We start from the raw sequence: 27,973 nt of genomic DNA, 5'->3' as shown, positions 1-27,973 counted from the left end.
TATGATCACTGAAAATAACTTCTTACGATGTAAATAGTTGTTTCATATTGATTTTATATTACATTAATCCTTATTTTTATAACTACGAGGTTTCATAAAATTATTATTTCTTACATTATGTATGTAAATGCTCCTGATAATTCCAGTAAAGGAAAAAAAAAAAAGACATCTAGAAATAACTATAATTAAAAACAAAAAGAAAATGCTCCCCAAACAAAAGGCATTAACAATAACAATGAAAGAAGTCAAGGGCACAACTGCAAAACAAACCCACCAATCCGAGAGATTAAAAGCGATAACATTAAAGAAAGACGGGGTAATATCGTGATAATCCACCCACCTAAAAAAAATTAAAAAAACAAAAAAGAAAATCTGAAACGTAGGCTTTAAGTGAGAGAAAAGAGAAACAACAACTAGCAGTCCTTTCTCCCTCACTGTCTCTATTATAGTTACAGTTGTTTTCTTTTAAAAGTGTATTTTAAGTGAGTTTTAACCTTTTTTATTGTAAATTAATTTTTTTAATTTTTTTAATTTTTAAAATTTTTTTAATCTATTATAATTAAAATAAAATTTAAAAAATAAAAAAAAATATTATTTTAACTCTTTTTAAAATAAAAAGTGTATACCATACTCCTTCCTACCTCCAACTTCCAACCACACCACACCCCATTATCATTAAAAAAACCGCTACCTTTTCTCTCTTCTTTCTTTTACCATTTCACCCTTCACATTTACCCTTAATCACACTCACTGCCACTCACCCGTTTCTCTCTCCATCGTCTCTCCTTCTTCTTCATTTTTTTCTCTCCAGCTCTCATTCTCTTCCAAAATTTTCTCTCTAGAAATTCTGAGTGTTTCTCTCTCTGCAAGTGTTTCTTTTCTCAGCTTTTGTGTAACAACAACGTTACTTGCTTCAGCTTTCTCTCTCAGGGATTTGACTTAACAATGGAGCTCTCTTGAAGCTGTGCTCTCTGTCTCTGTAGCTTTCAGCTCTGTGAAGCGAAGCTGCCTCAAAATGCTGCGTTTCGAATGCAATTTCAGATCTAAAAGGCGTGTATGAGAAACGAAGCTTGTTTTTAGCTTTCGATCCGTGAAATTTTGAGTGTGTTTTGGTTGGAGAGGTATTCTAACTTTTTTTTTTCTTAAGATTTGAAAAAAATGAATCGTAGTTTTAGGGCACAGGACGCGCAAATGCAAATGCAAGCAGCAGTGGTGAAGCAAAGACAGCAGTTAAGAGCTAAAATGATGAAAGAAAAAGAAGAAGAGCTTGCTTTGTTTTTAGAAATGAAGAAGCGTGAAAAAGAGCAGAATAATTTGTTTTTAATCAACAATACTGAAGATTTTGAAGCACCATTTGGTAATAATTCTTTTTTTTTTTTTGTGTGGATTTGATTTGGTGAAAGATGTTTATTTGGTTCAAATTTTTAATTAATTTAATGTTCTGGATGTTGCTAACCCCCCCCCCCCACCAAAAAAAAATAAAAATTGCAGGATCAAGACACGGAACTTCTCCGATATTTAATATTTCTTCAACGCCAGCGAGGAAAACAGGAGCTGATGATTTTCTCAATTCCGAGAATGATAAACATGACTATGACTGGTAGGTAGCTAGAAGCTCATTCTTTTTTTCCCTTTTCTTGGTCTTGATGTATTCTTAAAAGGTTTAATTCGTGGATTCATATGATTTCCAAGTCTTGTTTCGGCGAGCTTCAAGAGTCATTATCAGTTTATTAAGAAAATAGAATTGAATAAAACTGTTAGGGCTAGAAATCTTCAAGGACCTCCGTTTTTTTTTTTTTTGGTTGCTTAGTATTAGCTTTTCCATTTTGTTTTCTTGCTCTGGTTTTACTTGGTCTTTGGTTAGCTCGGGTCTATTATAAAGAAAAGATTTGAAAGAAAGGGACTATCTATAGAGAAAAAAAAAGAGATGGGAAAGGAAGAAAACGCGTTTAGTTATTGATAATTTGTGCTTTTTCCTTCAAGTGGATGCACTTTGTAGATGTGACTGATGATAACTTTGCAATACTTCATATCGTTGGAGAAATTCCTGCCATCCTCAAGCATTGATAGAAGCACATTATTTTTTTGTTGAAATAATACTCTGGTTAAACTCATAATAACTTGCTGATTGCAACTTGATAATATTCATGTATCTCCTTCAATAGAGTGTCTTAATTATGACTGCTGAATGCTGCTGCATGTTGATGTAGAAAGTTTGTACGATGCATTTTATCCCTCTTATTCCTGTCTTAATTGGAAATAAAGAGAGATCCGAAGTTTTTGGTGGAAGGAATGTGACAATTTGATTTCTACTATAGAATCCAAAACCGATGCAAAAATCTTACTGCTGGAGTTGTGGTAATCTAAGTTGCTATCTTTTCGAAGAATAAGCTGTATGGACATCAAAATGAATCCTAGAGGAGGTTGGGCCTAGACCATTTTCTTGTTCTGGAGGATAGGCTTCTGTAAGGTGGAGAAAGCTGACAGTTTCTCATTATTTATAGAAAGTAAAATTCAAGATCTCCAATCATATTTTCAAAGATTGATCATGCTTCTCTGGAATAGGCAAACTATCAATTTTCTCCAATTTATTTTCTGAGTTTGATCTTATTTCAGCAGCTTGTGGACTTCTTGATAAACTGCCACAATTGTATAATCAGTAGATAGACATATTCTGTTGCCTAACTACGCAACATAAATTTCATAGGTGGAGCTTGTATATTAAAAATTCAATTCCTTGTTTCACATAGATGTAATGAGCTAAAAACAGTGCCAGTAAACTGATGTTAATTAGATTTATCATCTGTTTTCAGGCTCCTAACACCTCCTGGTACCCCTCTTTTTCCTTCTTTGGAGGTGGAATCACAAAAGACCATTATGAGTCAGATTGGCACTCCAAAGGCCTGCCCGACTGCTCTGAAATCTAGAGTAAGAGCACTATTGTTCATATAGTTGCATGTTACTAAAGTTGATTTATGCAATCCACTTTGTTAAAGGAAAAACAGGCACAGTGCATTGTTGTCATGGTTTTAGTTGAAAGAAAAGATTGTGTTTAGAAGCATCTGAATTGCATAGAATTTATTGCTCCATATCCATTTTTATTATCAACTAGTCAAACTATGCAAGTTTATTATGAAACAATTGAAGCTTCTGGTATTCATTTATTTGACCAGTTTCCTTGACAAACAACAAACTTGCCTTGAATTCTTGGTTTCTGGATTTCACTAGACCGTGTTAGCTTAAACATCCAATTTTGGAAGAAAACAAAGAGTTTTGAACATTAACCACTAAAGATAATTGTTAAAGAGTTTTGAAACCATAGCTATGCTTGGTGTTTCCTCTCATGAAGTAAAAGTTACTTAAAATTCATGAAAGCGGTCTTCATTTTTATCTTCTTTTTAGAAACTTTTTGGTCTTATGATGCTCGAGTTCACAACTAATATGCTAAGTGAATTCTGTTCATTGTGGTCATAGCTAGCTAGCCATCAGCCAGATCCTGTTCGAAGGGGCAACTTGGTATCCAAACAACCCACTTCCTCCCCTGGGTTGAACTCTTCAGGTGCAGCAATGCGCAGGCCCTCATCATCTGGTGGTCCAGGATCTAGGCCTTCAACACCAACTGGACGCCCCACGCTGACTGCAGGTTCTAAACCTTCAAGATCATCAACACCTACCTCTCGGGCCACTCTGTCCTCATCTAGGCCCACAGTTTCGGCAGCTAAACCAACCGTCTCTGCAGCTAAATCGACTACATCTACAATGAAGTCCACAGTTCCTGCAAGATCCTCAACACCATCAAGGTCTACAACACGATCTTCAACGCCGACTGCAAGGCCCTCTATACCCCCATCTAAGTCGACATCAAGGGCTGCAACCCCAACTCGACGGCCATCCACTCCATCTAGTTCACCAAGCCTATCTGCTCCTCCTGTTAAGTCATCATCTTTAGTTACCAAGTCAGCTCCTACAGTTACCAAGTCAGCTCCCACAGTTGCTAGAAATCCTGTCCCATCACGTGGCTCTTCACCAACAGTGAAATCTAGGCCATGGAAGCCCTCAGAGATGCCTGGTTTTTCACTTGATGCTCCTCCAAATTTAAGAACTACAGTACCTGAACGGCCACTTTCAGCTACTAGGGGTAGGCCTGGAGCACCCAGTGCTCGATCTTCCTCTGTTGAGCCTACTCCTAATGGACGTCCAAGACGACAATCATGCTCTCCATCAAGAGGACGTGGCCCCAATGGCATTATGCACCCCAGTGGGAGTTCTGTTCCTGCATTTAGTCGTGGGCATTCTAAAATTAATGACAATGTTAGCCCTGTCGTCATTGGAACCAAAATGGTTGACAGAGTGATAAATATGCGAAAGCTGGCACCTCCCAAGCAAGATGACAAACATTCTCCTCGTATTCTGACTGGAAAGTCTTCATCTCCAGACAGCTCAGGCTTTGGAAGAACACTCTCAAAGAAATCTTTGGATATGGCCATTAGACATATGGTATGTATAGTCCATTTAGTCTATTTTTTATTTTGAACTGGAGACAAGAACCCTAGGTGGTAGAAGTAGAAGTAGAACATAAGTGTTTCCAAGTGGATAATTTCTAATCCTTTTACTGCATCAATATTTCACGAGATAGCTATCTTTCATTTCTTCTATATGTTGATTTGTTTCCAGTTTTCATGAAGTCAAACAAAATTTGACATAGTTTCTTTTCTTTTCTTATTTTATTCCACATCTCTCTCAGTTCCTTGAGACGATATTCATCCAAAGTGATAGAGAGATCGAGTCAAGCAACTAAGTGCTTTATTTATCCAGTTATTTTTTCTGATTTTGTTTTGTCTGCGCAGGACATAAGGCGCACCATTCCTGGTAATTTACGGCCTTTGATGACCAATATCCCAGCATCTTCGATGTACAGTGTGAGATCAGGGCCTACAAGAAGCAGAACAGTTAGTGTTTCAGACTCTCCGCTTGCCACAAGCAGTAATGCTAGTTCAGAAGTGAGTGTCAACAACAATGGTCTTTGTTTGGATGGGATTGAATTAGAAAATGATATTGGCAGTGGGAGAGGTGGGCGTTCTCCTCTACGAGGCAGGTGATGTTCAGAATTAAACATTTGATTTATGAACTCCCATTCTAATCACCACGTGTATTCTTCTGGGTCCTCAACCAGCTTGACACTTAAAAGAGGAACCTATTTCCAGGGAAAAGAAAAAAGAAAAGTAAAAAAACTGACCAGAGCCTTTCTATGTTTGATGTAAAGTTTGCTAGATTGGTTGGCGATTAAGTTTTATGTAATCCGTTGCCTTTGTATAATTAGGAAAAGCAGTTATAAGCAGAACAGTCTTTATTGCTAATTTTCTACAGGTGGGGTATTCTGAATAAACCACCTCCCCCCTTCCACCTCTGCCTTGCTTAATCTCAATATTTTTTGTGTACCTTATCTGGCATTCCAATATGAATAGAACGAACGAGGTTATAAGAAATTTCTGATGCTTACTGGTTTTGGATTTCAGCACTCTTGTCAAGAAAAATGACAGCAGAATTTTTGGGTAAGTGGGCTCACATTTACCTACCTACTTTGTGACTAACGCTGAAGGTTAATAATGCTGTATCATTATCCATGCTCGATGCCTTTCATTTGCGTTTGTTTTGCTACGGAAAAAAATTTAGGATGCTCGGTAAGCAATGCTGCAGAAATAAATATGGTGAGAGAATGGTAATGATATGTTATTAAGTTAATAAAATGATGGTAGTGATAGTGGTTGTAGTGGTAGTGGTGAGGATGCTTGTAGAGGTGGGCGATGAGGTGATGATAATTATAGTTGTGGTGGTAAGGATGCTTGGAGAGGAGGGGTAGTGACGCAGCGACGATGATAATTGCTTTTTATCCATAAAGAGAGAAACTTTGTAAGACTGTATATGTGGGTGTAGGTTGCATAACAATATTTAAGGTTGAAAAAAAGAAAGGAATGAAATACCTATTTTGTGGGTTCAAGGTTGTGTATGTGTATAGCTTTGGATCCGTGTGGGTGTGACCGTACATAGATAAAGTGGTCTTTACGTTTATCATCTATAATTTTGAACTATTTTGGAACAAATACCTAGAAATGTAGTTGACCACTGTGAAAGTTGTCCTCAATCTAGGCGTGGTAGATTGCGAACCGTTGATGATGACTATTAGACCGATTCTTGAGATGACACCTGTACAAGCATGCTCACATTTAGATGCATGTATGTTTTGTTCCTTTGGTTGATGACAAATAGCATGTTTAACCAGAGAACAGTATGTTGAGTGTACCATCTTGTCCTGAGGTTTGGATGGCTCAACGGCATCTGATTGGAGCCTTCTGTCCAAGGATGTTAGCATTTGAAGATGGCATGCTTTGAACTCATTGGACCACCAAAGCCTTCAGGGATCCAAACCGATAACATATGCTCCTTGGAGGCACTGGGCCTCCAGGGTACCCGGGATCGAACTTGGAACTTGTGGTCGAGTGAGCCTAGTCTGGGTTGCGGTTACTCGGACGAGTTTTAAGGCAAAATCTACTCCAGGTCCAGTTGCAGGTAGGCATAGACGTAACCAGAGAGCATCAACTCCCAGCCCATTGGCGAGGCATAGATTCAAACTTTGCAGAATAGATGGAGTTGCTTGTAACTCCATTCCTCCAACTAATCATTTTCAAGGAAAAAAACCCACGATAAGTGCGAAGTAGGGGATTAAAACCGCCGAAGCAGGCAAATAGAACACTTTTGAGCTGTACAAAAGAGACTAGGATAAGAAGATAAAGGGGTCAAGCTTTGCAAGCAGCGTCATTTCCAACTCCAGCGCTTGGAAGCTGGACCACATGCAGTAATGTTACTCATGTACCCATAGCCATGAGATATAAGTAAAGATTAATCCCCAAAGAAATAGGTCTTCGGAAGCTACTATCTTCTTTTTCCAGATAAGGTCGTTCGGTAGCAAGACCACATAACTCAACTAATAAAAACCAAATAGTCGGACCACAAAAACAGCGCCACCCAGCGGCCCAACACATCAGATTTTCCATGGTTGCTTTAAAAGATTCATTAGCTTGCCAACGTCCATATGATAAAAACAGGATTGCACCGCCCCCAAGAGCTTTTCAAGCTCAAACACATATCCACCGCGTAGGACAACAGATGAACTGGATTGTTGGAATCATGAAATCACCAAACTTCGTGCTCCTGGGGCATCCGGCTTTACAGTCTCCAACCTCAGAATAACAGCATACTGCTAGAAAAAGCTGTTGTGAAATTTTATAAGCAATGTATCAAATCATAAACCTGCTCAAATGCCCTAGTTGTGTGCACAATAAAGCCAAAAATAAAATAAAATAGCAGTCTACTATAACCTGGAACCATATCTAAAAAGGTTAGCCAAACTAACCAAATTCTAATGAGCTCTTGCACCTCTTTCAATAAATGGAGAATGAAAGCAACAACACAATTATCAAGCAACAGCTACAGGCTCAGGAGCAGTCACCACAGTATTAGCCTTGATGGAAGTAGTTACTCCAGTGGCATCACAGGTTTTAGCAGCATTAGCAGTGGATGCTGCTGCTGCTGCTGCTGGGGAATGCTTCAGGTGAGGAGGTGTATCGTGCTTCAATTTCAATAGTATTTGCCGCATCCTTGAGAGTTCAGTCGGTTTCCCAGGCTTTGGGCCTTGGATCACAGCAATATTCTCCTGATCTTTCTTCCCTCTCCTCTTCTCTATAGTTGGCACTTCATTAGGAATGAGCTCTGCAATTGACTTCCAATAATTCTTATCAGCCTCAGCATGGAATTTTTCTTGGTTGACCAGAAATAACTACAAAGAAGAAGATGCAAGTCAGAAAACAATATTATTCACTGTTTAATTACTCTTCAGACATCAGAACCAAGACTTTCTATTTAAAATACTAACTTTACGGGCAGTGCAGCATTTCCTAACAACAGCAAATTTCACCGCTCAATTTTCAGCCAAAGGAAATGGTGATTTAAGTTCATTAGCACGTTAAGCACTGAGCAGCCAACCTAGCCATGGAAATAACATCCACTTATCTATTTTAATATATCAATTTCCAAAAGTTATGCGTGTAAAAGTGCAAGTTCTACCATACTAGTTTCAATCATTTTCCTTCCCGGTTTGCAGTAGATCAGTGCCCTTCTAAATAAATGGGCATGGAGTATAATCTATAAAATCAAAAACAGGTAACCTACTTTCACTATGCAGCATAAAATGAGCTTTCGAGGACAAGGATGGTAGCTTTGGTAGTCATGCTGCAAAGGAAGTTGTGGACCCAGAAAATGCCAAACAGAATCTTCAAAAGTGAAAAGGCTAGATAGACAACTTATATTTATATATACATTTATTTTTTGGGAGAAAATATCAAATCTGATCACTCTGAAGATTATATTATGACCATGCTACATCGGTGTGCATAGTTTCTACACCTTGTTAGATGCTTTCTGCTTATAAACATGGCCTTTTCCTTTCAAGTTGCCAAGAATTGGTTGCACATGTAAAAATCAATTGCTTGACAATATTGAACTAACATGTATTATTCTACATTTGGGACCTCAGTGAAAAGATTACATGACTAGTATGAACCAATTGATAAATGACTATGGATTAGTTGATAGAAAATTTTGGCATGGAAACAAGTAGCACCTACAGATGTGATAATAACTTGGACAACTTCAATGATGATGGAGTGAAACTATATAGGCCCTACCTCCTTTACCATAGATGTTTTAAATTAATAATAATCCAGATTTCAAATATATAGTACTATGAATCTTGAGCACAAGATCCTAATTTGCTTAGCCCTTCAGGAATCCAATCGAGTCACAACAAGCTATCCTTGAGTAGGAATCAATTGGTTTCTTATCCCATTCTAACTCACATTGTCTACCAGGAGAGCAAATTTAGTGTTACATGTTGCACTATGTTTACTCTCGGAGAATGACATCATCACAATAATTCAAAACCTGAATGCATCCAATGCAACTACTCCAGACTTCTAATTCTTCCGATGATCATATTAGAGTCCTAGCCACATAGAAGTTACAGAAGCACAAAACAAACATGCCACGTTACACTTTTAGGCATATTGCACCAAAAAATGGTTTAACCAAGCTCTTTCTTGCACATGCTATACCACATAACAACACCTCTAAAGTGGATTTAGAACATCTTTACATTCCCGGGAATATACAGCACGCTCAAATGAAAGCTTAAATAACAATAAAAATAATATTTGCACCACTCCAGGGTCCAAAAGTTAACAGAGCCGAGATGCAAACATTCTCAAACAAAGAACAAAGAAAACAGCAACATCTGCTCAGAGAAAACCTGACCTTCTCTTTTTCCCTGTTAGTGGTTTTATTATTCTCACAAGTGAACTGCCTCTTCTTGTAAAATTCAACTTTGTAATCTTCAGATTCCTTGATTATTTGGCTCAATACCTCCTTTTCCCTCCTCTCCTTGTCCTCCAATAGTATCACATTTTGCCTTGGTTTCAAAAAACCAGCAACCATGATTAATTAAGATCATCTTTATTTAAGCAAACACGCACACGCACGCACTTTCATCAGATTGAATCATACAAGAACACAATTAAATATATAAAAAGAATTACAGATTTCTTTAATCATTTCAAACATAATTCTTGATCAGTAAAAATCACTGATGTTTCACTGATTGAAACAAGTATTAAATTATTTTCAGTGATCAGAACTCCTAATTATAATGAACACTCAAATTTCACTACACAGAACGAATTAAAACATATCTACAGTTTTTAATCGAATTACCTTTAGTTTTTCCTTTCTAATCTTCTCAGGAGTCACACAGAAATTATCAAACAAAGGCCAAAAAAAATAAATCAAATTAATTAGACGTACCTTCTCCATTCTATGAGAGCAAGTCCCTGCTCAGCCTCCGTCTCCGACGGTGACAGAGAAATCCGACCCTCCTCCGATCCACCAAACTCTCCGTTCTCTTGAGGTGAGAACTGGCCGTAGATCTGTGGCTGCGACTCGAAAACATCGTCGCCGGTGGCGAATGATTCATCGAAGGGCTGTGAATTGTAACCTGCGTAGGAATCGTCGTCGTCAAACGGACGAGTTGACTCACTTTGTGCGAACGAGTCGGCAAATGTGGACATTGTTTTTTGCGTTTGTCTCTCCCTCTCCCTCTCGCTCTCTCTGGGTTTCAGGCAGTTAAAAATGAGAGTTTCGTTAGAGCGTGATCATATTCGGCGCGCGGATAAATTAAATAGCGGGTTTGAACTTTGATGTGTACATGGGCCTAATAATTAGGCTCCTTATTATGGGCCTTTTGTTGTGTTTTTCTCTTTTCTATTTTTTTACGGGTTTTGTTAACTTAAACCCATTCGACAGAGTAGAGGAGGGACGCCATGTTTATTATTCTTTTCTGTTATTTTTGTTGATTTAAGAGTTAATGTTTGTTTCTTATATAAAAAGATAGATGGAGTTTATAAAATAAGATTAATTTTACAAACAGTGTGTTAAAAAAATATAAAATTGCACAACACTTTACCATTAACTGAAGCTTGAAATTAAAACATGTAATTTATTATAGTTTTCCATTACAAGAGTAAAAATCATTTGGTAATTCATTTTAAAAACAATAAATATATAAAAATGAGGCATAAATCATCCAAAACACAAAATACACATCAAAAATTAAATTAAAAATCACATGGTATTGTAAACTAATTAGTTTCTCACTGGAAACATACCTTTCCACTTCCATTTTCTGTGAATAGATAGAAGAAAAGACTCCAGTTATCAAAGAGGTATGTTAGTAAAGTAATGATATAAAATGAAATAAGTAAATAAATTATACGAGTATTAATAAAATCTTAAAGATATTCATCCACCGTGAATTTAGTTTATGTCCGTACCAAACTTTGGACTGCCTTTAATCTCAACAGCAATGCTCCATGCATATTTATTGTACTCCTAGCTAATTTTGATATAATTTCTAATTGCTTTTATTAGATGAAAGGAGGGTATGAAAATTAAAATAATAATAACCTTGAGTTTACTTAACAATAATAGTATATTCATACCAGTTTACATATTAATCAAGATTAAATCTTAGAATTCACTCTCTAATTAACATGATGTATTGGAAAAAATTAATAATTTTAAAAAATATATTAATGTCAATATTTCAATTAAAGAAGTTAAAAAATGAATTACTCTATTTTTGTTCCTTGAAAATAAATAAAATAGATATATAAAAACTCTCTAAAAAATAAAAAATATAAAAAAATGATAAGATTGATGAAATAGAAATTTCAAAATTCAAATGTTCAAAATCTTTTTATTTTTAAATTTTTTAAATATATTTATTTTTAGAGTTTATATTTTTTAAATATCTTTGTCATCAAAATTATTGGTTTTACCATAAAAAATCCTCACATCTATAAAAATAAATCTTTTACAAATACCAGCTACTAATTACATGTTACTATTATAACTATTAACTTATTAAATATTATATTTTTTATATCAACCTAATTACGAAGCATGTTAAATTTTAATACTCATCGCCTAGCCATGATGTAAATTGTGACAAAAGTCCTGCTTGGCATTTTTGTTGCCTTGTTTGACGTTAAAATTATTTAATTATAGAAGGAAAGAAAGTGTTAGTGATCAGGACCCATGACTGACACTAAGTCTGGTATAACAGGTCATATGATGTGCTGGATGAGATTCCAAAAAAAATTTCTTGCTGTCTGGCTCCCTAGCCCACCGCTCGTGTTTGTATTCTTGTGATAATTTTGTTATTGTCACGGTGGTTATTATTTAAAATTTGAAAAAATAAAAAAAAATTATTTTAATAAAATATTTTTAAAATATAAAAATAAACAAGTAAATTGATTCAAAAATCCAAAAACTTTATTTAGAACTTTCGAATTTTGAATTTCCATCTTGGAAATTTATCAGATGTCATTTTTGAAGGCGTGAATTTCAATCTCCCTTGGCCCTGTTCCGTGCTCGTCAATACTTTGTGTTCTTTTATGTGCTGCAACTCGCGAATAATCATTTTTTGAGTGGAGTTTTTTTTTTAAAAAAAAAAATTTCATGTTTTGAATATATTTTTATTATTGAATTCATTTCATTTTATTTTATATATTACATTCAACACTTTCATCCTATTCAAATTATTATTCCCTGGCATCACGACAAATAATTCATAAAATCAAATTCTAATACCTTTCTACTTTCTCACGACTACACCAGCCACAAATTCAAGGATAACAATGGGACAAGAAGAAAAGATAAGAGAAGAATGTTTTGATGATGGTGTGGTCGAGGTTCCAATAGTGATGCATGTTGCTGCCAACAAAAGAGATAAAAGCGATAAAAGCAAGTAATTAAATATTTTAAAAAATTATTTTTAACATTAATTTCTTATTTTTAATGTATCAAGGCAAAGCTACTGTTTTTAAATTTATTTTTATATTATTTTTAAACATTGAATTTTGTTTAAAATTTAATTTTTAATATTCAAAATCATCTTTACCGCACTACAAAACCTTATATGATATTTTTATCTTATATGACTTCTCGTTCAGTTTTTTTAAAATTATTTTTATTTGAAAGTGTGATTATGGTTGTTTTTCAAAGTACTTTTTACTCAAAAATGTATCAAAATAATATATTTTTATATTTTTTAAATTTATTTTTATATTAATGTATCAAAATGATCTAAAAATATCAAAAAATATTAATTTAAAATAAAAAAATAAAAAAATTTAATTTTTTTTAAAAATATTTTTAAAAACATAAAAATAAATAGAATTCGAGAAACTTCTCCTTCCATCCACGTTAATACTAAAAAGTAACAATGACAACTTTAATCATGTTTTCATGTTTCAAATGAATACTTTCCTCCTTTTTATTATTCTCGTAGATTTGTTTTACCAAACATGCATTGACCCAGTCACAATCTTGTAATAAGAACAATAACTGGAGTTTTTTTTTCTACTACTCTCTTTGCTTCTCATTCCTCGAGAATCATAAAGATTTTTTTTTAATCTGAATTTTTTCATTCAATGATTCTAAACTGGAAATTGAATTCAATTTAATTAAGAGAGATTTAAATATGCTATAAGTAATTTACGAGAATGCACGAGAATCGGGTGAAGTATAAAAGGCGTGTGATTTTAACGGAACAGCAAAAACATACCATAGATCTAAATTCAATAATTCAATATTAAGGCAACCAGAGAATTATGAAATATTTGTTTATAGCCGGATGGCACTTTCAATTCGAAATGATTGTATCTATCTGGAAGGTGCCAGGGCATGGCCTACGCAAAGCAGCTAGGATGGTCAATTCGCCTGCTGCCCCCTTCTTCTGATTTATTGCATAGCTACATGAGCCCGCTTCTTTTATTTCGGTCCGAGCTTAATTTGATTACTTTTTTTACAGGATAATTGTCTAAAGACCCTAAACACTCTAAGAAATGAGGTTTTTTTATTTTAATATATTTGTTTAATTGTTTTGATAATAAATTCATGTCTTAGCTTCACACACACACAACATATATATATATATACTCTCTCTCTCTCGCATCAAAATAATTTATAAAAAAATTTTTTTTCTTCGCTGTAATAAAACGTTAAATGGATATTTTCTTTATTTATAGAGAAAGAATCGTAAAATGGACTGGAGAAGAGATAAAAAAAAATAAAGGAACATTGTCACTCTATAAAACCGACGAGAGAGGAGAAAAATAGAAAAAGAAAACCCTTCCCTTCCTTTCTTTCCCACCTCGATTTTGTCAATAACTGGAACTCTCTCTCCTTCAAATCCGAACCCCCCATGTCACTCTCTGACTCCATGGCATCTCTCTGGCGTGCCGCGACGGCCCTAACGCAAACCCAATCAACCCAAACGGACGGGGTCGAGTTCTGGTCGAACCCAGAACGAACAGGGTGGTTAATGAAACAAGGGGAGCACATCAAGACATGGAGACGCCGGTGGTTCATTTTAAAACAAGGGAAGCTCTTCTGGTTCAAAGATTCCACCGTGACTCGTGTGTGTAAGCCACGTGGCGTCATCCCAGCTGCCTCTTGCTTGACAGTTAAAGGAGCCGAGGACGTGCTTCATAAACAGTACGCATTCGAGTTGTCTACGAGGAACGATACCATGTATTTTATTGCAGATTCTGAGAAGGAAAAGGAGGATTGGATTAATTCAATCGGACGGTCTATAGTTCAGCGCTCGAGATCGGTTACTGATTCGGAGATCGTTGATTATGATAGTAAAAGATGATTGTGATCAAGATTATTGGTGCTTACGTGTTATCATTTGCTGTGATTTTGTGTGCATTGATACTTTGATCAAGGGGTGATTAGTAAGATCTTTGATAAATGTGCTGGTTACTGTTGGTTGATTGTGCAATTTATGGATGTCATTGGATATGGTTTATTATTGTTTTATTGATTCTTTTTATGGTGTTTTATTTACATGAAAATAATATTTTTTATTTTTTATATCAATATGTTAAAAAAATAAAAAAAATTGAAAACATTTTAAAAACACGATTATACTGTAAATATAAACACTATCTATGTTTGGGATTTTAATGACGTGACAAGTAACTTTTGTGATACTACGTCCTAGTTGGATGGTTTAGGTAGAAGTTTAGCTGTCAGATACTGTATTAATTGTGATCACTGTCTTTTTTTACGGTGATTATGGTGTAGAAATATGCTACGAGTATTGCTGGGTTTCCCAGGTTAGATTGATATTATCCAGGCAGTGGTACATTTCTATCCTCATCTTACTTAAACTTAATAGTTTATGGTTCTTTTTTACTGTATTCTGAGATTTTTACAAGCAATGGCTGCAAGTGATGTATATTTTGAAGGTGGTGAGAGATACATTGAAGCAACAAAGAGACACCATTAGTTCTTTAAAGATGCCTCCATTTGATCTGAGCTACTTTGAAATTCTCTGCAGATGCTGCAAACTGGAGAAATTATCTTCGCCTGCAGAAAACACTGAAATGGCAACAATTTCTATCTTATGAAAAATAACGTCGCCCTGGTTGAAGGTATGCTTTAGTTAAGAGGCTCAGGTGCAGAAGCATCCATGAAAACTAACTGATACGCCCATGCTCTAGAAGAGGCTCACTAGATTAGAAGCATATTGTGATGTTGGAACGCCTTTCTTGTGTTAAAATACAGAAAGATTCACAGGCTTTCCTTGTTCTCCTGTCATGTTAAGAAATCCCTTTGAATAGAGCCTGCTAGTTGCCCATAATAATGCATTTCCTTGAAGCTTCAGTTGAGGCCTTTTCAAGTTTGCAATTAAAGTATCACTGTCCCCTGATACTTCATTATTACTAATATTACGGAAGAAAGGATTATTTCTTGCAATTTCTTGTTCAACAATGTACAATAAGGAAGCATATAACTAATATCAAGCAGGGGGAACAGTTGCGGGCATTGTAAGATTGAAAAGCAGAACACTAGTTTTCTTGTATGCATGCTTGCAGTACTCGAAGAAAATGCCACCACTTGCATTATGATGGACAGGGAAGAGAAATTTAGATTTTAGGGTGCATGGCAAGGATATATTGATTATATTCCTAAAGTTTGACACACAATTGGCAAGCATTCTTTCCTTACTCTCTTCCTCTCCTCAAGCAACTCTAGCTTGCTTCCAAAGCAGGTTGCTACATACAAAAAAGGTCAGCTGGTATCGGACATCTATATCTGTACCTGTTGCTAAACCTCACGACTTGTTAACAAAAGTTGACTCAGCCAAGTCGAGGGCACGAGCAAGCCCAGCAACTTTGTTCTGGCACTCACGGTGCTCGTCTTCTGGTACACTCTCTGCAAATATACCAGCACCAGCTCGAAGGTAAGCAATCCATTCACGGCGTAGCTGAGCATCCTTATACTTGTTTGATATAATCCGCAAATACTTGAATTTTTTTTAACCTATGTCAATTCACCAATTTTTCTAATTTATTTTATTGTGCTAATTGTCCAATTTGTTTGATATAATCCGCACCAAAATACTTGAATTTTCTGGACATCAAGGATCTAGCTGGTCGCACGGCAAGGAAGGAAGCCGTCTCAAAGTGAAATAGAATCTTGTGTCTCTACCCCACCACCAATACTAGCATATAAACGCTTTCCCCAGTTCTTACAAGCTGAAACGACATGACATTCTGTAAGGGTACATATCAATTTAACTGCACGCGATGCCTTTGAAGGTAATCCAGGATAGTGATCTGTTCTCGCTGATTTCAGTCACCCGGGATGTGGTCATGTACTAACTTCGACCATGGCATTATTTAAAAATAGAAGCACCCGCAAAAAGATTCATCGACTTTATTGAAATTACACGAACAGAATTAAGGGAGAAAATAGCCATGCATATGAATTTCTTGATGCTAATACACAGCACAATTTCACCAATTTGATGGGCTAAAATGTGTATCGCATTTCCTTGTACAAGTTACACTAACAAGGCTGATTGACATTCTAAGATAAACTTTAGGCTGGAGTATATGGAAACTGTGTTGTGACTAGAGACTTGAAATGACATCATTTGTGAGACTTGTAACGGTTTCATCTGTAAAAGGGAAGGGGTATGGTAGGCATACCAGCAATCCTAAGACCAAAACTAAGAGTCCAAGGGCAACATACTTATTCTCGGGATCACTTATCTCTTCAGAAACTGGAGAAATTGGCCCCCTTTGTAAGAAGAATATCAGAACTACCCAGTAAAAAGCCACGTCGTTAAGTAGTGAGGATAGTCCAAGCAAGACAATGGAGAAACCAGTGAAGCGAGCTGAAGCCTGTCAAATGAAAAACTAGATCTGTGTCACACTCTCTTCACCTCAAAACATTCAGAAAACTATCTGCGGTTCAAAGGTTATATTTTAATTCCTGAGCCATTTGAAACTGACTTTTGGGTCAGCAACATCGTGTTTAAACCTTCAAGTTATTGCTATATTGTATTTAAAGAGATCATCAGATACTCCCAGCGTACACCCACTCATATAGCAGCGGACCCCAGTGGCATTATCGTAGTGGGTCCCGCTTTCATGTGGGCGGGGAGGCAATCCATTGGAAGTATCTTATAATTTCTCTTGTGCTTAATTTTAAATGGTATACCTTCCTTCCCCAGATAGCAAAAGAAATTCGCCCACCATCAAGCTCTCCAGCAGGGATGCTGTTGATGGCATTAATAAGAAGTCCAGCCCACGCCCATATCACCAGTGGATTAACAGATATGGGAGTGCCTTCCTTGAGTACATCACCTAGCAGAAGTTTAGCTACAGGTAAAAGCAAAGCTCAAAGTTAATATCACCGGTCTCCAACTTGCTTGAGTAAAATTACATGTTAAGTAAATAACTTGATCACTGAAAAAAAAATGCAAGTCTTTTTTTGGGAAAAGAAATATAAAGATCAAGGTAGTCAACTATAATTAGATAAATTTGATCTCCATCAATCTTTGTAGCATTGCAAGTCATAACAGAATGCACTAGCAGATCTGTATGCAATAAACTCCAAAATGAACTTACCAATACCCCCAGCAAGAAATGACTCGTGAAAAACAGAAGCGTCAACAACAAGACCAATACCATCTCTAGGTGGTAAGATGAAGCCCAAAAGGAAAAGAACAAGACCCAAGGAAAACCCCGCTAAAGGTCCTGCCACTGCAACTTTCAGAAGAACTTCACGTTTGGGCACGATACTTGTTATCCTTGTGATAGCACCGAAAGAACCTATCTGCCACCGATCCAGGATAGATCAGTCAATAGAAAAGGATTGCTTTGGATAGAAAACAGTCTCCTAGCCAGTTCCCCAAAGAAATCACGCTAGGGAACACCACAAGTAAACATCAAGACAAGACAACAATATATATAAACACACACACACACACACACATATATAGTTCACCTGCCAACTTGGGACAAAGTAAGGCACCCCAAGCTTAACTTCATTACTTTTTGCAACCAGTATGTGGCTCAATTCATGTGCCCCCAGAACAAGTGCAGTCACAAGGGCTCCGGGTAGCCCATCCATCAGCAGCTCGGGATTGTCAAAAGTCGATCTGGAACATTTAAAATATTAATGTTCTAGTCAGAAATTTTTTATGAGTTCTGTGTCATGAAAGAAGTCTAGAATGTCAAAGAAAATGCTCATACAAAAATGAATTAGAAACCTTGAAGATAAACTACAAGAAGAGTAGATATAAAATGCACTATTAACACCCAGCATAACAAAAAATTATCCACATGAACAAGGACAAAAAAAAATTAAGTACCCTCTCTGGAAAATGCATGTAGCGAAGGCAAAGAAAAAGAATTTGCGTAAGTTATCACCCTTAATCAAGAGATGTAACACAAAAGGAGGGCACAAGGAACAACAACAGGGTATACATGGAAATCACACTACCTTTTCAGATACTTGCCTAAATGATAAGTCTGACAGAAAACAATTAAAAGTTCTTTGTTAATCTAAATACCCTCAGCTTCAGCAAAACATAGCTTTTATTAATGTAAATATGATTCATAAGAATAGATAAATAAATTACATACAATAAGTTTGACTGTAATGCAGGCACATTCCGGAGAAGTAATGTAAAAATTGTAACCAGTCCAAAAGCGCCAGCTGCAAACCACTCTGGGACAGCTGCAGAAATAAAGCTAAATCCATTGTAGTTTAAACCAGATGTTAAATTGGCTCTGATTTGTGTCTTCATTCTTGTGATGAGAGATTTAAGTATTTTACTGTGAAAAAAGGTGCTGATCAGGCAAAAATAAATAAAAATAACAACACTGTACTAGGCTATAAAACTACCTGTAGTTTCTGGCTGTAGGGTCTTTCTTGGAACCACAACTGCCACTGGTTTATCATCCTCCGGATTAACTAGGAGGAAAATCTTATACTCATCCCCAAGTTTATTCTGTTTAATTGAATTGTGTGCAGTATCAGTGACAAAACTGCATGAAAAGGGGGGAAAATGAAGAAGCTAATAAATTCACCTGCATCCTGTTCGTTAATTTTTCATAGCTTTTAGCTGCCTGGCCTCGCAGGTTTCCTTTAAACAAGACTCCACCCTACCAAAAGCATAACAAAAAACAAATTAACTAGAAAGACATGAAATATTCACTCTTGACTAGAAAGAGTAAAATGAAATAGCAAACTCCTCTTATGTATCTATTTCACACACTCCTTGTCCCCCTTCTTAAATGGATTTTCAACTTCCACAGGTAAATTTGTAAAGAATTTCAAAAAATTTAAAGGAAGAAAGAGCTATTCTTTTTGGTACAATGGAAAAAGAAACAAAAACAAACTACCCTCTCAAAAATAAGACACAAGAACAATCAGATAGAAGCTGTGGATGAATATGTTGGACTAGTCCACACTATAAGACAATCTTGAGAACCCTTTTAGCAAGGATGTCAGCAAAAGCATTTCTTTCATGGAGACTGAGTAAGATGGAGCAAACCTAATCACTGTTCAAGAGATGTCTGATATCCATGATAAAAGCACAAAGAGGATAACATAAACTTGGCCTATTGGCTAGAACAGATGTAAGCTTTGGATAATCAGTCAGAACTTCTAGCCTAGATTGCAAATCCATTTGGTTTTATTCCCTTTTAGAGAATTTGTAATGGACAGAAGGAAACAAATGGAAAAACATAAAGCCTTGCACATTAGTAGCTCACCTCATATGGCTCCTGGCTTGTCACAAAAAATGTATCAAAGCCAAACACTTGGTTCCTGAGAATATCAATTGTTTCTTTAGGAATCCTGATTGATTCATCCAGTTGCTGGGGCTGTTAAGGAAATTTTAAAAAGAAGTAAGAAAGTATGCTCTGAAAGAAGATCCCTGCTGAAACGCAAAAAACTAAGCACTTGCAAATCACCTTCACACCTGGCAGAGGGGACCCACTGACAACTTCATCATCAGCTTCCTGTTTCAAACACAACCTTAATGTAATAAGGGTCAGAGGATTTAATAATGAGTTTCCTGCTCCCAAACCAAAGAAAATTACATGAACCTATTAAAAATAATATTATGTCAAAGAACATGACTCTGAGATGAACAGAATTGTCAAGGGCAGGAGCCAGAGTTTTCTTACGAAATTTGAATGGCTACAGGACGTTGTGGCCAACCATTGTATATTGTTTCATTTATCTGTAGTTACTCAAAACCACTGAGAAGCAGCACATCTTTCCCTTCAAGAGAAGGAGACTAAACATACAGTTATTCCATGCATAAGTGTTAAAAGGGAAAGGAAATGAAAATAACTTGTTTGTGTTTGCATTTTAAAAGCGCTTTTGAAAAATATTGAAATTGTTTTATTTTTTCTTTTGCTTTAAATTAATCTTTTTTTATGTTTTCATATCATTTTGAAGTACTGATGTTAAAAATAATTTTTAAAAATTAAAAAAAAAAACATTATTTGATGTATTTCCGAGTATAAAACACTTTGAAAAGCAACCGCTATCACATTCCCAAACACCCCTTAATAGCTGACCGCATAGAGCAAACATTATGTCTACAACTATATTGATAAAAACAAAGAACCTAAAAACTGCAAGTCTTATAATAAGTAAGAGATATAAATACCTGGGTGCCACCTCCAGTAGTAATTTCCTCGCCATTTATTTGATTTAGAATTGTAGGCTGAGAATCAGGTTGGTCATCAGTTTGGCCAACGGAATCTATGGTAGGATGCTCCTCTCCTCCTTCATGCACTTCTTTTTCCTAGATACATTTGACAAATTCAATGTTAAATAAATCCCACGTATGTGAATGCAAAAAAAAAAAAAAAAAACATTAACATGAAACTAAATCTATAACTCTCAAGTTATTGATCTTGGATTTGTATTCCAATTCCCACACATCCAAAGTAAGATATCGAATTTCATGAAATGGGATTCAAAACTAAATCTATAACTCCACCAAAACATGTGAAAGGGATCATATGTTACTTCACCTCCTAAGTTAAATTCAATAACTTTAAATCAAATCAAAGACGCACCAAACTAACTAATTAACCAGATAAAAGGTAGTATCTAGCTAACATTGGATGTTATTATTGTATTTGTATTTATATAAACAGAAGAAAAGAAAAGAGGTATCAATAACCTTATTATCATTGTTGCTATTATCCGGTTCAATCTCTGTCTCTGCAGCTCTACATACAATAATTTCTCTCCTCTCACAAAACCTAAAACACAGCAGTATAATTAGCTTCCTTCAAGTAGAAAAAACTAGAACGCGTTTTTGAGTAATACTATAATAAATAAATTATAAGCATCCATAACAATTGAAGAAGAAGAAGAACTCTTACTCTGAAACCTGGTACAACTTGAAATCTCTTGTACGGCATCGTTTTCGCCAAGAAATAACAGAAGAAGAAGCTAAAATGTGGCGTGGACGATAATCGCAAGGACAATAGCTGCTCTGTGGTATCAATAAGGAACTAAAATTGCCACGAAATGTCGCCAAAACACTCATTTTTAGCATCTAAAAGAAAAAATAACGTCTTCTTTCTTTTTATTTAAAACCCTAAGTGTCCATTGAAATTTCACGAATTGGAAACCTTTTCGTCTTTTTCTTTTTTCAGTGTTGCCTATCTGGGGCTGGAACAGATAGATATCTTGGGAGTGAGTGACGATGGCTGACGAAGAAGTAGAAACCTTGCTTTTTAAAGGGAATTATCCTTTTTTTTGTTCGTTGCTCTGCTTTTAGTACCCGCCTAAGCCTTGTGATATTTTCCTTTGTTTTCGGTATCTGAAATTCCCAATCCGGATCCCACACGTGTACATAATGTAAGCTAGCTTGAGTGGCTATTTTGAGATTTCAACAACTTTCGGTGGTAAAAATGTAATTAGAAAAATTTAATTAGAATTCGTGCTGAAATTGAAAACCCATTTCGCAAGAGGCACTGTTTTTTTATTTATATTTTTTTCTTCATCTGTTTGGTAGTGTTAAGGTGTGGCTGTCATATTCTTTTGCTATAATTATAATTTAAAAAATATTTAATTACTCAACACAAATTATAATTTTACATGAATTTATTAAAAACATTCTTGAAATTTTAGTTATAAAAAAACTATAATTTCTATTTTTTTAAAAAAAATATATATTTTCAAATTATAATTACAAAAGCTATAACAATGTTAAACATGCATTTACTAACAAATGTTGCAAATATATGGATCTAAAAAAAAAATCCTGCAAGCAAAGAAATGGCTAATCCTCATCATCACCGCTAAGCCATCCATAACAAGGTTTATGCCTTTGAACAGGAAGAGAATCCACTGGCGATGGGGAGAACTACTGTGGAGATTGGACTGCTGTGGAAGATATTTGTGGACAGCAGGGCTGTATATCCTTCAAAGAGCGTGTAAAAATGTCGGTTATATGTGAAGAGCTGAAGTGTGAGGAGGATGTTGAAGTGGTGGGGTATTAAAGCTAGAGGTTATTATCGGTTATTTTTTAGTCATACTTATCTATCTGTTATGATATTTTTGTAATGTTCTGATTTTTAAGTTCAAATTTAGCTAGATATTTGCTTGACTTGGAATATAAGCCAATGTACTCACGTAATCTCTTAGATAAATAAGATTATGGCTATTATGATTCTTTTTCTTTATGATAAAGATCTTGAAATCTTTGATTTTATCTTTAAATAAAATTTGAGGGATGGCAGTAACCTTTGAAGTTCTTGTTCTGCTCCTGGTTCTTTGTTCTTTGATTAAGCAAACTCTCTAACTATCATTTAACAGCAGAGGAAGCCTGTGCAGAGAGATTTTGTCGGGATGGGTCTTTCACTCCAAGCTTCTCATCTGTGCAAAGGACTAATATCCATTGTACTGGATACGGAATGCTTGTTGATTGAACTTGCTTGGAGTGAAAGACCATCGGTGCTGGGCGGTGAGTGGTTCTTCAGGCTCATATTTCATGGTGTTATCCTTCAAGAAACATGGAATTAGAGAAATAATCGTGGCATTAGGATATGTCCAACAGCAGAGATCATGCCCAGCTCAACGGAATCACAATCATGTGCATCAACATCCAAAACTATTCAGAGAGTCAAGGGCCACTCAGGCGCACAATCTATCTATGAAAGCAGTATTGCTGAACATGGCAGGCTAAACGAGCATATACAGAGCAGTTTATATGGGCATGCGATTGTATGATTACAGGGTTCTTAGACAAGATTCCTCTTCTTAGAGGGGGAAAAAAACAAGATCAACCGGCTACAGTTATCTGATGCAGAGATATTGTCACCCATTATCAGAATGTTTAACAATTGACATGCCAGATAAAATATTTGATTTGGATCTTGGTCTACAATCAGGCGGAATAGCACAAAAGGATCCATATATATATATATATATATATAGCCGACCCTGATTAGTTTGGGATCGAGGCTTGGTTGTAGTTTATACTCAATATGTCGAAGAGGCTAGGAATCTCTTACAAAAAAAGATCAATTCAAGCACTCAAAAGAAAGCTCCAGGATATGTTTCTGAAAACTAAGTTACGGCAACCTCCCCCTCGATACGTGTTTTTATGTAAATATATGTTTTGAAAAAACAATTTTTGCAGGGAAGAAAAGGAATAGGGGAAAAAAAAGTCCAGCGAGTCCTCCAGGGCAGAAAGCAGATAGAAAGCGAAAGAATTCAGTGAAATGCAAGAATAAATGCAACTGATTTAGAAAACTCTCATGGAAAGACAAATGCTTTAATGATATGAACTGAACACAATTTCATAACCATGAAATCTTACATATATGCTTCTTCTTTTTTTACAGAGACTTTTAAACAGAGTGAGAAATCATGAAAAATGGAGAAATTAATTACGAACATGTGGTATAAGAAAAAGAAGAGTGAAATATTACCTCATGGGAAGCTGACTGAATTGGGAATAAAGGGGTTAATAATCGGGGCTGAGAATCATAGAATGGGTAAGAGTGTGGTGCGGTGGTGGTAAGGTTGGAGCACTGGCTCGGATGGTAGAACTGGAGAAAGAGGCGCCCAAATTCGGTGCTGTCTTTGCTGAATGGGCCATGGAGCCGCTCCAATTTGACAATCTGGATTGGTGTTGCAACTCAGAGATTCTGTACTCGTCTAGATTGAGAGCATCAATGGCATGCCCATCTCTACAAAGTCGAAAGCATATCAAGCTAGTTAGAGTTCTGTGTTTAAAATAATCTGAATATGGCCCTTTTGGGCTCGAAGCCTGAAACTACTATAGTGTAGGTATTCAGCCCATTTCATCGCCGAATAGCCTCACGTCTGTGATTTTTGTTGCAAACCACCAATTACTTAACTCTCCATCTTAAAACCAAAACATTATGGATCACACTAAATCTATGCAGATGGGCGTGGCCTCTTGAGCCTAGATTACTGTGGCACGGCTGCGCAATGAAAGCCCAGTAAGTAGAGCTTTTCATACCGGGAAAGGAGATCCTCTGTCCGCACGGCCGCACCGATGTCAAAAATCTAAAATGCAAATAGAGGGACATTTTCTTAAGTCAAAATTAACCAGCTAGTACAGAGACCATCATGAATAAGTGAAAATGATAGCACTATCACATGACAGAACATTATCGCTCACAGTAAATTAAGCTCACTTTCAATCCACACATGTTTACTCGGGAAAAAACAGAAATACTTTTGCGAGCAAAATGAAAACTTGAGGCTGCATGGCTCTATCTTCCTCAAGCACGTTTCTTCGAGAAACTTTTTATAAAGTCTTGATCGTCCAAAAGTCATAAGAAACGACAAGATCCACGTCCTATCCTTTCCTCAGGGACAAAATATTTGTAGCTAGTCCTTATAGCGACAAGCCATTCGATCCATCTTTGTCAAATAATAAAAGAAACCAGTTTCGTCTCTTTTCATATAAAGCAAGATAGCGGTGCGCGCGCGCATTTAAGACCGACTTTAAGTTTGTTCGTGGACATTTCATAGACCAATAACAGTTGATGTTAACCCCATTATGACAAGGCAAACATGGTAAAAACTGCAAAGCTCTTACAGCTCGAGAATCATCCCCAATTCAGACGCAAGCGGTCGTGCTGTTTATCATTATTTTTGTTCCTTCTTGTTTCTGTTCCCAGCAATATTTGAATTCTCCCAGCTTTGATGGAATTGTAAGTTGTAGACGGTCCATTGCACTCATTTTCTCCTTCCCGACTTGATGGATCAGGGACGGGGCAAAAGGAACAGGCATGAGGCATGGATTTGAAAAGTGGCTAAAATTCAGGGAAAGGAAACAAAGATGAAAGCTACAAACACTACATTTGGAGCATCTTATTTTGTTCTTTCCTTTCTGGTTGTTGTTGTTGTTGGAAATCAATACGGAGAAAACTCTGAACTCATTCTATTCATTTGACTAGTCAACTCCCATAACAGGTTTCAGTAAGGAAGCAGGAGGACATAGAAGTAATAAATCCACGTGAATGAATAAATAGAATAACGAAGGGAACCAAAAGAGGCAGTCAAAGGAGATCTAAGGTAGACTATAATCTTCGAATGATTTGTTTTGGATTCACGTGGGTTCATATGCACAAGGTTTTTACGTAATGTGCAAGCCATGTGAAAACTACCACTCACAAATCTCCCCCTAAATTTTCTAGAGCAAAGATGGTTTATCGAACATTATCAGAAGCACACTCCACTCTTATATATTGCCAATACTGCAGATTCCCCAAGAGATAGCTAAAAGATGCTCAGTACTCTTGTGAATAGAGAATAACAACGTGATATATATATATATATATATATATATATATATATATATGATACCACAGAAAACATCACTATTCGCAAATAACCTTCTATTTATAGAAGGGTTTAAACAAAACACAATGCAGGGGAGATGCTGCTGCCAACTTCCGTGTGACGTGTATAACGCACGAGAGAGAGAAATTTAAAATGCTATAAGAGGATCTATGGTTTATTAACTTGAGATTCTCAAGCTTAATGATGTTTTGCAGGAGTCGGAGGAGGGCACTGGTAGCACTTGGCAAAGAGGCCAAATGTGTCAACTTGCTTGATGAAATTGGACATACTAGCCCACCCTCCCAATCCAAAGCCAACCACGAGTACCCATACTACTATAAACGCATTCAATACGTACATGGCTGTCCAGCTTGGGATGAAGAAAGGAGGTTTCTCAGCTGCATCCTGCATTTCCAACAATGAGACGATTGTTTTTACAAGACTTGACAAGGATGCTACAATTTTAAAGATTTCCACTAGTACAGATTAATGGAGCACTGCTTAATTTATTTTCTTATTTGATTGGAATTTGTCAGCAGAATCTAATTTTAAGTTCAAGTGTACTGTAAAACTAATGATCAAAGCAGTATCATAGTAATTTATTTTGAGGACATAACCAGTGACCCAGGCAAGTCGTTGCCAAGGTATGGCTAGTACATAAGAGTAGAAGAGTGAATGTGGTCCGTAACTGAATGACAAGGAGATTCTACCAACCTCATCTTGTGCAGATAGAAATTAGTGGAGATAGAATAGCGAAGTCAATTTCACTGTCCAAGCAAAGCTATCAAGTTGGAGCTATCCATGAAATTGTGGGCACTTCGAAAATCAAATCCCCTTTTCTACAGTCATTGAGATTTGCTTTAATTACTTTGTACAACAGGACATGCCCCATCTACCACATCTTTTAATGCTTTTGGTATGCTTTAATTTCTGAAATGCGTAGTAACAGGCTATGAGGTCAGGAATTAGACACTGTCTACTGATTAAGTGACTGATATCACCAAATCAAGTTACCTAGCATGGAATTAGGACCAGAACTGGCTCGCCCTGGTGACTAATTATATGGCTGAAATCCCAGCATCTATACCTCTCAGGATACATGTACGTCTATCCGTCATTTTGTCTTATAATTTATTGTAAATAAGAAAGTGAAATCAATGACTAGCAACTTCGTCGAAGCATTAGACAGTGCCAACCAGATATACAAGAGGCAGAGAAAATGGACCGTTTACCTGTCGAGCAGAGGCAGATCGGTAGGTGAGCATATGAGCTAAAGCAGGGATGATGTAGACGGTAAAGCTGACCAAAAGAGCCCCCACAGCTGAGTTGATTGGGCCAAAGAAAGGGAATATGATTGCGAAGAACCATATAGGTATGACCACGGGTAACCGAGACAACGCCCTCAACAAGATGCTCTTTGTATCATGCATCCCAATCACTTTCTCCCACACAAATACAATGGTGTACAAGCGAATCCAAATGTTATAACTGCAATTCATGCACGCATGCACCGAATTAATCAATCAAATCAATTACAACTTTTTACACGAAGTTGTCATCTAATATTGGTTGTCTTTTCCTGATCAAACAGCATCGTATGTGTCAACGTAACAGTTCATGAATCATGACTAATGACAGAAAATATGCAAAAAAAAAAAAAAAACCTGATGAATAAGCATAAGGATAACAGCAGCATCACGCCATGGGGTGGCGGGGTAGTAGGGAGAAAGCATTTGAATGAGTGAGGAGTTGATCTCCAAAGGCCCAGTAGGTGGCAGCAGCTGATGGAAGCGTTAAGGTGAACACATAAAGGGTAGCAAGTAGATATATGCACTTGAATTTTTTAGGCTTCCACATTGCGTGCATAATTTCCCTGTAACCAAGAAGCCATGGCCATCAAATAATCCACTTGAAATTGGACAGTATCAAACAAGAGTAACAGATTGATTTGTTATGATAATCCATAAACTTTAGGTAAGATGAGTCAGTAAAGTATTATACAATAGGAAGCGCAGTGTAAATTTTAGAAAGTCTGATAGCCCAGAACTACAACAAGCAAGACATTGCCCTGAATTCCTTTAATCCGGTTGTTAGTGGAACTCGAACCAAACGGTTTAGTATTGTATCTGCTAAGAGCTAA

General features: G+C 36.3%; 5 protein-coding genes across 7 annotated transcripts; 2 read left to right on the top strand and 3 right to left on the bottom strand.

The window, feature by feature from the left end:
• Nucleotides 1–749: 749 nt before the first annotated feature.
• LOC118055872 (uncharacterized) lies at nucleotides 750–5,438 on the top strand. The gene is made up of 6 exons (XM_035067897.2): nucleotides 750–1,050; nucleotides 1,148–1,357; nucleotides 1,492–1,600; nucleotides 2,814–2,928; nucleotides 3,475–4,497; nucleotides 4,848–5,438. The coding sequence occupies exons 2-6, from the start codon at nucleotides 1,159–1,161 to the stop codon at nucleotides 5,097–5,099; spliced, it is 1,698 nt and encodes a 565-aa protein (XP_034923788.1). The 5' UTR covers nucleotides 750–1,050; nucleotides 1,148–1,158; the 3' UTR covers nucleotides 5,100–5,438.
• On the bottom strand, nucleotides 5,174–10,242 carry LOC118055873 (clathrin light chain 2). Of its 2 annotated transcripts, XM_073411065.1 has the most exons (5): nucleotides 9,913–10,242; nucleotides 9,367–9,520; nucleotides 7,412–7,834; nucleotides 6,302–7,268; nucleotides 5,174–6,204 (listed from the first exon to the last, which is right to left on the bottom strand). In XM_073411065.1, exons 1-3 carry the CDS (start codon nucleotides 10,173–10,175, stop codon nucleotides 7,475–7,477), a joined length of 777 nt encoding a protein of 258 aa, XP_073267166.1. In that variant the 5' UTR covers nucleotides 10,176–10,242; the 3' UTR covers nucleotides 5,174–6,204; nucleotides 6,302–7,268; nucleotides 7,412–7,474. The 2 variants fall into 2 exon arrangements, with proteins under 2 accessions (XP_073267166.1, XP_073267165.1); XM_073411064.1 differs by having other exon boundaries at nucleotides 6,302–7,834.
• A 3,475-nt stretch (nucleotides 10,243–13,717) lies between these two features.
• LOC118055875 (pleckstrin homology domain-containing protein 1) lies at nucleotides 13,718–14,493 on the top strand. Its single transcript, XM_035067901.2, has one exon. The coding sequence runs from the start codon at nucleotides 13,874–13,876 to the stop codon at nucleotides 14,324–14,326; it is 453 nt and encodes a 150-aa protein (XP_034923792.1). The 5' UTR covers nucleotides 13,718–13,873; the 3' UTR covers nucleotides 14,327–14,493.
• A 1,928-nt stretch (nucleotides 14,494–16,421) lies between these two features.
• Nucleotides 16,422–21,781, bottom strand: LOC118055874 (probable zinc metalloprotease EGY2, chloroplastic). Of its 2 annotated transcripts, none has more exons than XM_035067899.2 (12): nucleotides 21,387–21,771; nucleotides 21,182–21,263; nucleotides 20,660–20,797; nucleotides 19,953–20,000; nucleotides 19,752–19,862; nucleotides 19,065–19,139; nucleotides 18,880–18,985; nucleotides 18,618–18,711; nucleotides 17,977–18,130; nucleotides 17,598–17,805; nucleotides 17,188–17,348; nucleotides 16,422–16,868 (listed from the first exon to the last, which is right to left on the bottom strand). In XM_035067899.2, the coding sequence occupies exons 1-12, from the start codon at nucleotides 21,560–21,562 to the stop codon at nucleotides 16,596–16,598; spliced, it is 1,626 nt and encodes a 541-aa protein (XP_034923790.1). In that variant the 5' UTR covers nucleotides 21,563–21,771; the 3' UTR covers nucleotides 16,422–16,595. The 2 variants fall into 2 exon arrangements, with proteins under 2 accessions (XP_034923790.1, XP_034923791.1); XM_035067900.2 differs by having other exon boundaries at nucleotides 16,745–16,883; nucleotides 21,387–21,781.
• Nucleotides 21,782–26,031: 4,250 nt separating this feature from the next.
• On the bottom strand, nucleotides 26,032–27,332 carry LOC118055919 (auxin transporter protein 1). The gene is made up of 2 exons (XM_035067957.2): nucleotides 27,066–27,332; nucleotides 26,032–26,238 (listed from the first exon to the last, which is right to left on the bottom strand). The coding sequence occupies exons 1-2, from the start codon at nucleotides 27,330–27,332 to the stop codon at nucleotides 26,032–26,034; spliced, it is 474 nt and encodes a 157-aa protein (XP_034923848.1).
• Between the last annotated feature and the right edge of the window lie 641 nt (nucleotides 27,333–27,973).

Source organism: Populus alba, chromosome 8, assembly GCF_005239225.2.
Source record: "Populus alba chromosome 8, ASM523922v2, whole genome shotgun sequence".
In the NCBI taxonomy this organism is placed as follows: domain Eukaryota; kingdom Viridiplantae; phylum Streptophyta; class Magnoliopsida; order Malpighiales; family Salicaceae; genus Populus; species Populus alba.
This window is presented reverse-complemented; position numbering and strand designations above follow the sequence as displayed.